This window comes from Orycteropus afer, unplaced genomic scaffold (assembly GCF_000298275.1).
Source record: "Orycteropus afer afer isolate SDZICR_OR568_19922 unplaced genomic scaffold, OryAfe1.0 scaffold00466, whole genome shotgun sequence".
Lineage (NCBI taxonomy): Eukaryota > Metazoa > Chordata > Mammalia > Tubulidentata > Orycteropodidae > Orycteropus > Orycteropus afer.
In genome coordinates, this window is record NW_006922053.1 from 588,618 (window position 1) to 599,709 (window position 11,092).

General features: G+C 58.9%; 1 protein-coding gene across 1 annotated transcript in view; it reads right to left on the reverse strand.

Moving 5' to 3' along the window:
- The window catches only part of PRSS57 (serine protease 57), a 5,644-nt gene extending 4,812 nt beyond the window's left edge, over positions 1-832 (reverse strand). Inside the window, exons 1-3 of the mRNA XM_007954585.1 lie at positions 751-832; positions 609-669; positions 360-491 (exon numbers count right to left, since the gene is read on the reverse strand). Of these exons, the coding sequence (XP_007952776.1) occupies positions 360-491; positions 609-669; positions 751-832 (275 nt within the window). The remainder of the gene's footprint in view (positions 1-359; positions 492-608; positions 670-750) is intronic.
- Between the last annotated feature and the right edge of the window lie 10,260 nt (positions 833-11,092).

The following is an 11,092-nucleotide window of genomic DNA, read 5'->3' on the forward strand; positions in this document are numbered from 1 at the left end:
GTGAAGACAGGTACAGGGTGCTGGAGAGACAGACACAGAGAGAGAGAGAGGACAAAGACAGAGACACGGGGGACAGACAGAGACAGACACACAGAGAGAGAGAGGACAAAGACAGAGACACGGGGGACAGACAGACAGACAGAGACAGACACACAGAGAGAGGACAAAGACAGAGACACGGGGGACAGACAGACAGACAGAGACAGACACACACAGAGAGAGAGGACAAAGACAGAGACACGGGGGACAGACAGACAGACAGAGACAGACACAGAGAGAGGACAAAGACAGAGACACAGAGAGGCAGAGGCATAGAGAGACAGACAGACAGAGAGACAGAAACACACAGACAGAAACATAGACACAAAGACACAGCGAGCTGGAGACTGAGGGGCTGAGGCCAACCCCTCAAGTGTGTGGGGAGGGGCACTGGACCCAGAAGTCCTGGCCTTCCTGACCTGTTTGGGCCTCCCCCAGTTCCCAGCTGAGGCCTGTGCGGGCAGCTATGAGAGTCTGAGTGTCTGGACCAGGTGAGGGCCCTGGGTTACTGGGGGTCACTTGGGGGATTCCAGCTGGGGCCCCTGGGTGAGGGACCAAGGGGAGCCCACATGAGGCCCTGGGGGGCCCAGTGCACGTGTCCCAGGGCCCTGGGGGCTACCTGGGGAGGTCCTGGGGAAGGGGTCCTGGATGAAAAAGTCTGACAGGGCCCAGATACTGGCCCTGGGGCGTGACAGCCCAGGGGGTCCTTACCGGGGGGCTTTGCGAGCAGCGTCAGGGTGGTGGTGGCCACAGTCAACAGCAGGTGGCCCCCGCCCCCCACCCCGGGCCCCATGACCTGTCGCTGGCAGCGTCTCCTTCAGAGGTATGCAGACTATGGCCCTCACCCCCCCCCCGGCCAACGGCCCTGGAAAGGGGCAACAAGGGGGATGTGGCCTGTGGTCAGCCTCAGGCTTCCTGAGCACCGCCCAGTTCTCAGTGGGGGTTTCTGGGAACTGCATTCTGGCTGGCTGCGGTCATTGTCGGTCCTAGTGATAGCACGGGGGCCTAGAACCACAACCGAGGGCAAGACACTTCGTGCCAGATGCCTCAGTTTCCCAACTGTGTGGGAGCTCTGCACAGCGCCTGGTACACAGGCAGGGCTCTGTAACGCAGACCAGCTCTCTGCCTGCCCAGGACCCGCCCTGGGAGCCGGATTCCTCACCTGCAAGCCCAGCGCTACCTCAGGGCAACGAGGACAGTGAGGGGACCAGCTATGACTGTTGCTGCCCTGTTGGATTTATTGCGTGACAGCTGTCTACCATGCCCCCATTAGATCCCTGCCCCTGTCTCGCTGGCTGCCTTCGGGGTCTGACAGAAGACAGAGCCAGACAAGTGCAGTGGCACTCGGGCCGTGCCTCGGTGTCCCCACCTGGGCAATGGGAATTCCCTGTGGTCATGGATTCCGTGAGGTGCCGGACACACGGCCTGGGGCATGCAGCTGGACACAGGTGGCTGTTACCATCCTGGCTGCTAGGGCCGCAGGGCCCGGCTGGTGGATTCCCATCTTGTAAATATCCTCGCCATTGCCAATTTCAGCTAAGCAACTTGAAGGTGCAGAAGGAGGCATCACAGAGGATGGGCCAGAGCCGAGAGCCAGCTCCTGCAGCCAGCAACAGAAGCTACCGTGGCCTCTGGTGATGGTGGGTGCTATGACTACTTGAAGACAGGGGTCTGTGAGAGCCCCCTCCCAGGCACACAATGTGGAGATCAGGGAAGATCTCTGGGGGAGGTGGCTTCTAACCTGACCCCAGGGAGCTGGTGGAGGAAGAGTGAGGGGCAGGCGCTCCAGGCAGGGGTCACAGTAGGTGCAAATGCCTGCTCAGAGGCTAAGACGAGCTAGCCCCTTGGGCTCAGGGCTGAAATGTAGGCTGTGATGGCCCAACGGCTCAAAGATCTACAGGGAGTGTCATTCGGGGCTGGGAAGGAGGCCTGAGAGGGAGAGGCGTCTCCTGGGAGCACAGGGCGGCCACAGAGGCTGTGCAGCAGACTAGGAATAATGGCTGGACCACTGAGCTGCTCAGAGGAAGCAGGCCGGGCACCACGTGGCTTGGGAAAGCTTTATTTGGGGTGAGGCCTCTGTTCCCCTCAGTAGTGCTGTAGCACATCCCTGATCCAGGACATGAAGGTGGACACTCGAGTGTAGACATCCGGGAGGTAAGGGTCCCCGCACAGCATGGAGGAGAAGGACACCAGCCCGTGCAGCTGGCCTCGGCACAGGAGAGGGCCCCCGGAGTCGCCCTGCAGAGAGAGCGGCCATGACTGAGACATGGGGCTCGGCGGGCTTCCCCACGCAGGCTGGGGCACCAGGGCTGTCGGCGGCCGGGCTCACCCCGCACACCCCCCAGCAGCCCCTGGAGGGGCTAAGACGCTCACCCCGCACACGCCGCGGCGGTCCCCGGAGTGGGCTAAGGCGCAGACCATGTCCTGTGTGATGGACCCTGCCCAGGACTTGTTGCAGGTGCTCCGCGGCTTGACCACCACGGTGGTCTCCAGCAGTGCGGCCGGCAGGTCCCAGTGGCCGGTGGTGTCACCCCAGCCTGTCACTCGGCACTGTGTGCCTGGGCACAGATCACGGTTCCGGCCAGGCAAGGGCACAGGGCGGACGGAGCCGGTGAGCTGAGCAGAGGCGTTGAGCTGGGGGTGGGGGAGGAGGGATGGTATGGGAAGGACCCAGAGAAGAGATATAGATGGCCATGGTGGACAAGCAGAGACAGAGACAGGAAATAATGATAATAATAGCAGTGGCAGTGGCCGTGTGGGCCCAGGCCACACATAAGCCCACGCTGTGCGCCAGGCGCCGCGTGCGGGGCTCCCTGCCTTGCCCTCCCTCCTCGAGCTGCCCCACCCATCCCGCCCACTCTGGCCACCTTGAGAAGCTGGAGGTCGTGGGTGTCCAGCTGGGCGTTGTACAGTGGGTAGGGCACGGCCCTCACGAGGGTGAACACCTGCCAGGTGGGCTCTGGCGTTTGCAGGGCGTGGGCCCCCAGGACCACCCGGAAGGCGCTGAGGTTCCTGCCGTGGGAGGAGGCCCAGGTCAGCGTGCTGTGCCACAGGGTCTGAGCTACAGCCCACCCTCGGCCCCCAGCACTCACCAGGCCACCTGGCAGTGCGCGGCTGTCAGCACCCAGCGTGGCTGCACCAGCACGGCCCCGCAGATGTGCTTGTCCCCCAGCTGCAGGGACACCATGAAGGGCCTGGAATGGGGCTTCACCTCACGGCCCCCCACGATCCTGCTGCCACGATGCAGGGCGCCTGACGGGGCAAAGCTGGGTGAGGCCCAAGAAGGCACTGGCACCCCACTGGCCACATGCCACTCTAAGTGACTGCATGAGTCCCCTCTGGCTGCTGCAGGTGACCACGAACGTGGTGCCCTAAAGTGACACATATTATCACTCACAGACCTGGGGGGCAGGAGTCCACGTGGGTCTGATTGGACTAAAGTCGGGGTGTGCCAGTTCCTCCCGGAGGCTCCAGCCTTGCCCAGCTTCTAGAGCCCCCCGTTCCTTGGCCTGTGGCCTCTTCCTGTGTCTGCAAAGCTGGCAGCGAGCATCCCCCAGTCTGTCTCGGCCTCCACCCTCACATCTCCCCCGGACTCTGCTCACTCTGTCCTCAGATTAGGACCCTGTGATCACAGAGCCCAGGTGGTCTAGGGTCACCTCCCATCTCAGGACCCTTCATGTCACCCATCTGCAGGGTCCTCTCTGTGAGGCAGTGTCCGCAGGTCCCAGGGATGAGGGTGGGGACACCCCTTAGCCCTCATAGTAATGTGATAATCTTGATGTTTGTTTCTTCATGTCACTAATGGGGAAAGTGAGGCACAGAGAGGTTGAAGCCTTGGCCAAGGTCACACAGCGAGGATGCCACACAGGAGCCTTGGCCAAGGTCACACAGCGAGAATGCCACACAGGAGCCTTGGCCAAGGTCACACAGCAAGGATGCCACACACGGCTGCAGCCTGAGACGGGCGTCAGTCCCTGCTGCTGGGGGTGGAGCCCACCCGCCCCAGCACTTCCTTCCCCTTTGATGAATGGTGGTGAAACTCCACATACAACCGTTTTTTGCTCGTTGTCCCAAATAACCACACTCCCAGCAGCCCGCAGGGGTGGGGTGGGGTGGGGGTGTCAGCACTTCCATTCTCCAAACTGAGGTCCAGAGCGGGGGGCCTGCTTGTCAGGAGCCCACGGCAGATGGTCTCGAAGTCAGGACTCCTGGACTGCAAACCGGGAAGGGCCCTCTGGTGCAGGTTGGAACAACGTCCCTGCACTCAGACTCCTCAGAACGCAACAGCGATGGTGAGGCGACAATAATAATCCTGGTTCAGGGGAGCTGTGTCCCCTGAAAGCACTTCAAGTCCTAGCCCTGGAACCTGGGAAGGTGTCCTTGTGGGAAATAGGCTCTGTGAGGCTGTTATCAATTAACCTGCCATGAGGTCAGAGCAGAGAGGGGGCGGGGGGGGGGACCCATGTAAGCTGAGTGTCCTTATCAAAGAAAACACACGGGGGACAGGCGTGCGACCAGGCGGGCAGAGGTCAGAGTGAGGCACCAACCAGCCAAGGACCCCCACGGATTGCCACTGTCCCCAGCAGCCAGGAGAGAGGCACGGGATGGAATTCTCTGTGGAGCCTCAGAAGGAATTGATACTATGACACCTTGGTGTGAACATCTGGCCCGACTGGTGACTGGTGAGACAAAACGCTGTGATGCTTCTAGCCACTGAACTTATGGTACTTTGTTGCGGTGGCCACAGGAGCTGAGTACAGCTGCACTTACGAAACCCTGACTTTTGTTATTGATTTGTTGAGCTCGTTATATATTGAGGATTCGCTCTCAGTCATATAGGAGAGAAGACACAGCCCCCCCCCCCCCGGGGAATGAGTTCAGATTTGATTATCTGCAGATGAAGGAACTGAGCCTGGCCGACCAGAGCCGGGCAGCTCCAGTCGCCCCCAGGCCGTCCCCTTCGCACTCACCTGTTCCCAGGGCTGTGGCGCAGGTCAGGAGGACTGCCAGGGTCTGGGCTGTCAGCAGGCTGCTCCACATGGCTCAGGACTGCTGGCCCCGGCCTGTGGGCCCAGGTCATGCAGCTGGAGGGAGGGAGCCGGGAGCCCTTCCCTGTGGGATACTCTGTCCTGCGTCCGCCCCGTCTGTTCCTGGCCCCTTTGGGGACTTGTGAAATTTACGGTTACAGCACCAACGGTTCTCAGTGGGGGTGGAGGGGACCAAGCAGCCTTAGCAAGGGCTGAGCTGGTCTTCCTCACCCAGCAGGGCATACAGTTGGTGCTTATTTGTTGCCCTGGGCAGGGTGTGCAGCCGGTGTCCATCGCCTGACCCAAAGTAGGTATGCGGCTGTCACTCATCACTCAGCCTGGGGTGGGGCGTGCCTTCGGTGCTTTGCAGGTGCATAGCCCGACTTGGTTTACAGCAGCTGGTGCTACGGAGGGGTTAGGGGAAGGGGCAGGGTTTTCAGTCAGGCACCGAGGGGCCAACGGCAATGGAGGAGGTGGGAGGGCAGACATTCTCACTGGGTTCCAAACTGCCTGCCTGCTGCAGACAGGTGAGAGAAGAGATGGAGGGGCTGGGCTGCAGGGCACCGGGGAGCCATCGAGAGTGTTTGAGCAGAGGCGTGCCCAAGTGGAGCCCTCTAGTGAGAGACTGGAGTTGGAGCAGAGGCAGGGACACAGGCTGCAGGGCTGGAGATGGCGTAGGGGATGAGGTCTGAGCTCAGACCAGGCCCGGGGGGAAGATGAGGCTGTCCACAGCTCCGGGACAGGAGAGGGGTCGAGTTTGGGGCCGACGTAGAGCCCAGTGTGAGCCTCGTGGGGCCAAGCGCCGTACGGATGTCCAGGGAACGGCCTGAGTTGGGAGGTGGGCTGGGAGCAGGAGCTGGAGGGCTGGGCACGGCTCTGGGGACAACAGTGTCTCCAAGAGATAAGCAAAGTTGCCAGGGAGTTGGGAGGAGAAGGGGGCATTGCCGTGGAAACCACAGATGCCAGGTGGTCCAGGAAGAGGTGGGGCCGCACCTCCCCAGAGGCGGCACCAGGGGGCAGCCACGGCTCATCCCCCGGCAAGGTGGGGCTGCAGCGGCTCTGGGCGAGCAGAGGTCGGGAGGGTGCAGTGCAGACACCCCTGTGCAGGCAACCCACCCGCTGTAGCCCGTTGTGCACCCCAACATGGTGCCACCTCCACCTCTGCCGGGCTGCTGCCATCACCAGCTGTGTCGGCCCACGAGGCCCACCCCCAGGGGCCTCCAGGACAAGGCTGCCTGTGTGCGGAGTCTGGGGGTGTGGATGTGTGTGGTTTTCTGTGTGGGGGCCTTGAGGGGTGCAGAGAGAGGCTGGCTTCAGCTGTGAGGGAGGTGGTAGCCTGGGAGGGTAGGGCTGGGAGGGACCAAGGAACAAGGACTGTGACGCCCAGGGCCCTCCATCACCCCCTCCTCCCCGCCCTCCTCCCCCTCCTTCTCTGTTGCTTGCTTTTTTTTTAAATTATTTTATTTTACTTTTTTACGTTTTTCTGTCTTTAAACAGACTTTTTAAGATCAATATTATGTTTACAGAAAAATTGCACATAAACACTGAACCAAAAAAAACCCACTCACTGACACTGAGTCCACTCTCTCTCATAGCGACCCTCTTTGGCTTTCCTCGGCAGTAAATCTTTACGTAAGTGGATTGCCCGCTCTTCCTTGCGCGGAGCAGCTGGTGGGTTTGAACCACCAGCCGTCTGGTCAGCAGTCAATGCCTCGGCACTGGGTCCCCAGAGCTCCCATATATACTTCTTCGCCATACCGGCTGCTTCTGGGCCACTCCCATCCTGAACTGCTGTGAGACACTGTGTTTAAGCTAATTGTTACCGTTGATACCTTAGTGTGAACTGAAGTCCACAGGTTACACTGGGGTTCCCAGCCCTGCAGCGCTGATCACCACGCCTTCCTGCCTTAAAGTGCACGCTCTCGATCCCATTTTCGTGGGGAACTGGGGCTCAGCTGACACAGCTGCCCAAGCTCATCACAGGGAGCCTTCTTGGTGAAGTCAGACCTGGCTGAGAACATCAGAAATTCACCTGTTCACAGTCCGGAGACCAGAAGTCTGAAACGAAAGTGTGGGCGGTCGCACTCCCTCCGCAGCCTCTGGGGGTGGGTCCTTCCAGGTCACTCCCCACTGCTGTGGCCCCAGGTGGCCCTGGACCGTGGTGCGTCCCTTTGCTGTCTGCTTCTGCCCTCCCATGGCCGTCGGCCCTCTGTGTGTGTCCGGGTCTCTTCTCTTTTCTGAGGGCCACCCCACACTTCTGTTACCTCGGGAGCCTGGGAGTAATGACATCTGCAGAGACCCTATTTCCAAATGTGGTTGCATTCACATCCTGGGGCTAACACTTCAACACATCACTTTGGGGGACACGATTCAATCCATAACCCCTAAAACCCACTGCCATTGAGTCAATGCTGACTCATAGCGACCCTATGGGACAGAGCAGAACTGGCCCATGGGGTTTCCAAGACTGTAAACCTTTCTCCCCCAGAGCGGTTGGTGGGTTTGAACTGCCGGCCTTTTGGTTACCAGCAGCTGAATTCTTTACCCACTGCACCAGCAGAACTCCCTCAATCTATGCCTGCTGCTGTTAGGTGCCATTGAGTCAGCTCTGACTCACAGCGACCCGGTGCACAGCAGAACGACACACTGCCTCGTCCCGCACCAGCCTCACGGTCCCTGCCACGCACGAGTCCGTGCTCGCAGCCACCATGTCGGTCTGCCTCATTGAGGCCCTTCCCCTCCTTCACTGACTCTCCACTTACCAAGCACGACACCCTTCTCCAGGGAACGGTCCCTTCTGACAACATGACCAAAGTGGGTGAGACGAAGTCTGGCCATTCTCGCCTCCAAGGAGCATTCCGGCTGCACTTTCTCCAGGACAGACCTGTTAGTTCTCCTGGCGGTCCGTAGGACTTTCAGCATTCTTCACCAGCACAGCTCAGAAGTATCAACTCTTCTTCGGTTTGCCTTATTCACTGTCCAGCTCTCACATGTGTATGAGGCTACTGAAAATGCCATGGCTTGTGTTAGCTGCACCTTAGTCTTCAAAGTGACATCTCTGCCCCTCAGCACTTTAAAGAGATCTTTTGTAACAGATTTGCCCACTGCAATAAGACATCTGATCTCTTGAGTGGTGGTTCCGTGGGTGTTGATTGCGGATCCTCGTAAAATGAAACGCCTGACAACTTCACAATGTTTTCTCCATTTATCCTGATGTAACCAAACCCAAACCCAAACCCGCTGCGAGAGTCGATTCTGACTCATAGCGACCCTCTTCAGGTTTCTGAGGTGGTAAATCTTTACAGAAGGAGATTGCCCAGTCTTCTTTCCACAGAGTGGCTGGTTCAAACTGCCAACCTCTGGTTAGCAGTCAAATGCCTTGGGCACTATTCCACTAGGTAACGGTGTTCAATAAATATTTCTGCATTATATCAGTACAGAGGCCTGGGAGTGGCGCTGAGGCTACTCCCAGCAAGCTTACTTTGACGGGTGCCTAGTGCAGGGATCAAGGAGCTCTGGTGGTACAGTGGGTAAGGAACTCGGCTATTAACCAAAAGGTCAGTGGTTCGAACGCATTAGCTGCTCTGAGGAAGAAAGATGAGGCAGGCTGCTTCCATAAAGATTTACAGCCTTGGAAACCCAGTGAGGGTCGCTTCGAGTCAGAATCTTCTTGCTGGCAATGAGTTTGGTTTGGTGAGTGCAGGGATCAGCAACTCTTGTCCCTGGGGCACATCCATCCCACCACCTGCTTTTGTAAATAAAGTTTTATCGACACACAGTCCTGAGCCTTCATTTACATACCGTGTCTAGCTTTTCTCTGCGAGGACAGAGCTGAGCAGCTGCCACGCACAGTCTGGTCAGCAAAGCGGAAATATTTACACTCTGGTCCTCTACGGGGAAGTGGGCCAACCCTCAGCTAGCGAGTGCCGGGCATGTGGCAAGCCCTCTGTGTTTACTCAGCCTTCCCAGCAGCCCAGGCAAGTGGAGAAAGGGAGACTGACCGGGGCCACACAGACCCAGGACACAGAGCAGGGCTAGATTTGAACCCTGGGCCCTGACGGGTCTCAAGCTCTTTCTGTTTTTTGTGTGTGTTTGCTAATATAGCTAAGGGTTTTTTTAATGCTACAGTGAACGAGTGTCTGTTGTAAAAACTGGGAAATGCGGGAGCAGCAGGCAGAGCTGGACCCCGAGGTTGAGGGGCTTTCACCCAGCCCCTAGAGCCTGGCACTTTGAACTTGGACTTAAAGCCTCCAAATTGTAAGAATAAACTCCAGTTTGTTAAGGCCAAAAAAAAAAAAAAACCTGGGAAATGCAATGGTCTGTAAAAGAAAGGAGTCCTGGTGGCTCAGCGGTTAAGCGCTTGGCTGTTCACCCAAAGGTTGACAGTTCAAATCCATCAGCAGCTCCGTGGGAGAAAAAGAAGGCAGTCTAGACGCTTCGGTGCTGATTCCAGCCTCCGAGACCCTCGGGGCAGTTCCACCCCATCCTCCAGGGGCGCTGTGGGTCGGAATGGACTGACAGCGGTGGGTGCCCCTCCAGTCTGGGGTCCATCCCGCGAAGGCCTTCTCCAAAGCTCATTGGAAGCTGTTCTCTGGCAAACACATACTTGTTATCTTTTATTATTGTGGTAAGACACACATGAAGGGCGCCATTTCAAGCCCACAAGCCAATGACATTAATGGCACTCACCACACTGTGCAACCGTCACCACTATTCCCAGATCTTTCTTACCACTCCCCACCCCAGCCCGCCCTGGTGACCGCTAAGCTGCACTGTTTCTGTCCTCTGCCCAGTCCAGTTATTCATACCAGTGCAGTCCCACGGTCCTCGGCTTCTGCTGACATCTGAACCTACGGACCGAGCGCCTGCAGGACCTTCAGGTGAAAACCAAGGAGTCTGCAAGAATCAACTTCTCCAGCCTCACTCCAGTGAGGGGCTGCAGGGCCCGAATAAAGGACCTCAGAAGGTCCATGTGGGATGAAGGTCCTGCCCCCTCCCACTCCGGGAGGAGCTCAAGCCAGACTGCAAGGCTCCGGCAGGAACCCACTGTCTCTTTCCTCTCCCCTGTCCAGGCTTCCCCACGCTGGGGAGCCCCACCTGGCTCAGCCTGGGCTCCGACTGTGTGTCCAGCCACCCACCTGACACCGCCCTTTGGCAGCCCTCAAACGCACCTCATCTCCGCTGATGTCACACTGGTGTCAGCTCTCCACCCCCCTGCCCAGGGGCTCAGACTGGACACACAGGGGACCTTGCCGGGCACGGCACCCCCACATCCCATCTGGTGACAAATGCATCCAGAATCCATCCTGTCTGGGGGGCATTAGCCCAGCCTCTTCCCTGCCTCCCCTCTTTGTCCTTCTTAATCCAGCTCCCACCTGGCAACTTGAAGGGCCTTTCCAAAAAGAAGTCGGTAGGGCCGTCTCCTGCTCTAACTCTGCTGTGGCTCCCTGGTGCCCTCAGACAAAGAGAGCTCTCCCTGGTTTCCGCCCTCTGTTCCCTCCACCACGGCCCCAGCCCTTAGCCCAGGGTGGCCACACGGCTCCGCGGCTCCAGCCCAGCGTATTGGGGCGGTCACTGTTGCCCTGCCTCACACCTGCCCAGCTCGCTTTGACCTTTGGGCCTTCCATTAGCGGTTCTCTCCACCGGGAGGGACTCTCCTCTCCGGGATACTCCCACAAATGGCTCCTCGTCGGCCTTGAGGTTGTAGCTGAAATGTCAGCTCCTGGAAGCGCCTCCCCGACCTCCCGGGTCCCGCTCTTCCCTCGCCCCGGGTTTTCTGGTCCACATTGGCGCCTTGAAGATTCGGGAAAGGCATTTGCATGTTGACTGACTTAGCGTCGGTCGCCTCCTCCGGACCTGGACCTAGGGAGGGGCTCGGGAACTGGATGAATGACTCGGGGTGGCCGGCAGCGGAGAGGAGGTGGCCTGTCGGTGCCGCCCTGGCCCGGAAGGACTCAGGCCAGAAGACCAGGCGCTGGGCGGCGGGTGGCGGTGTGCGCGCGGATGGGGGGCGCTGCTGCTGCGGC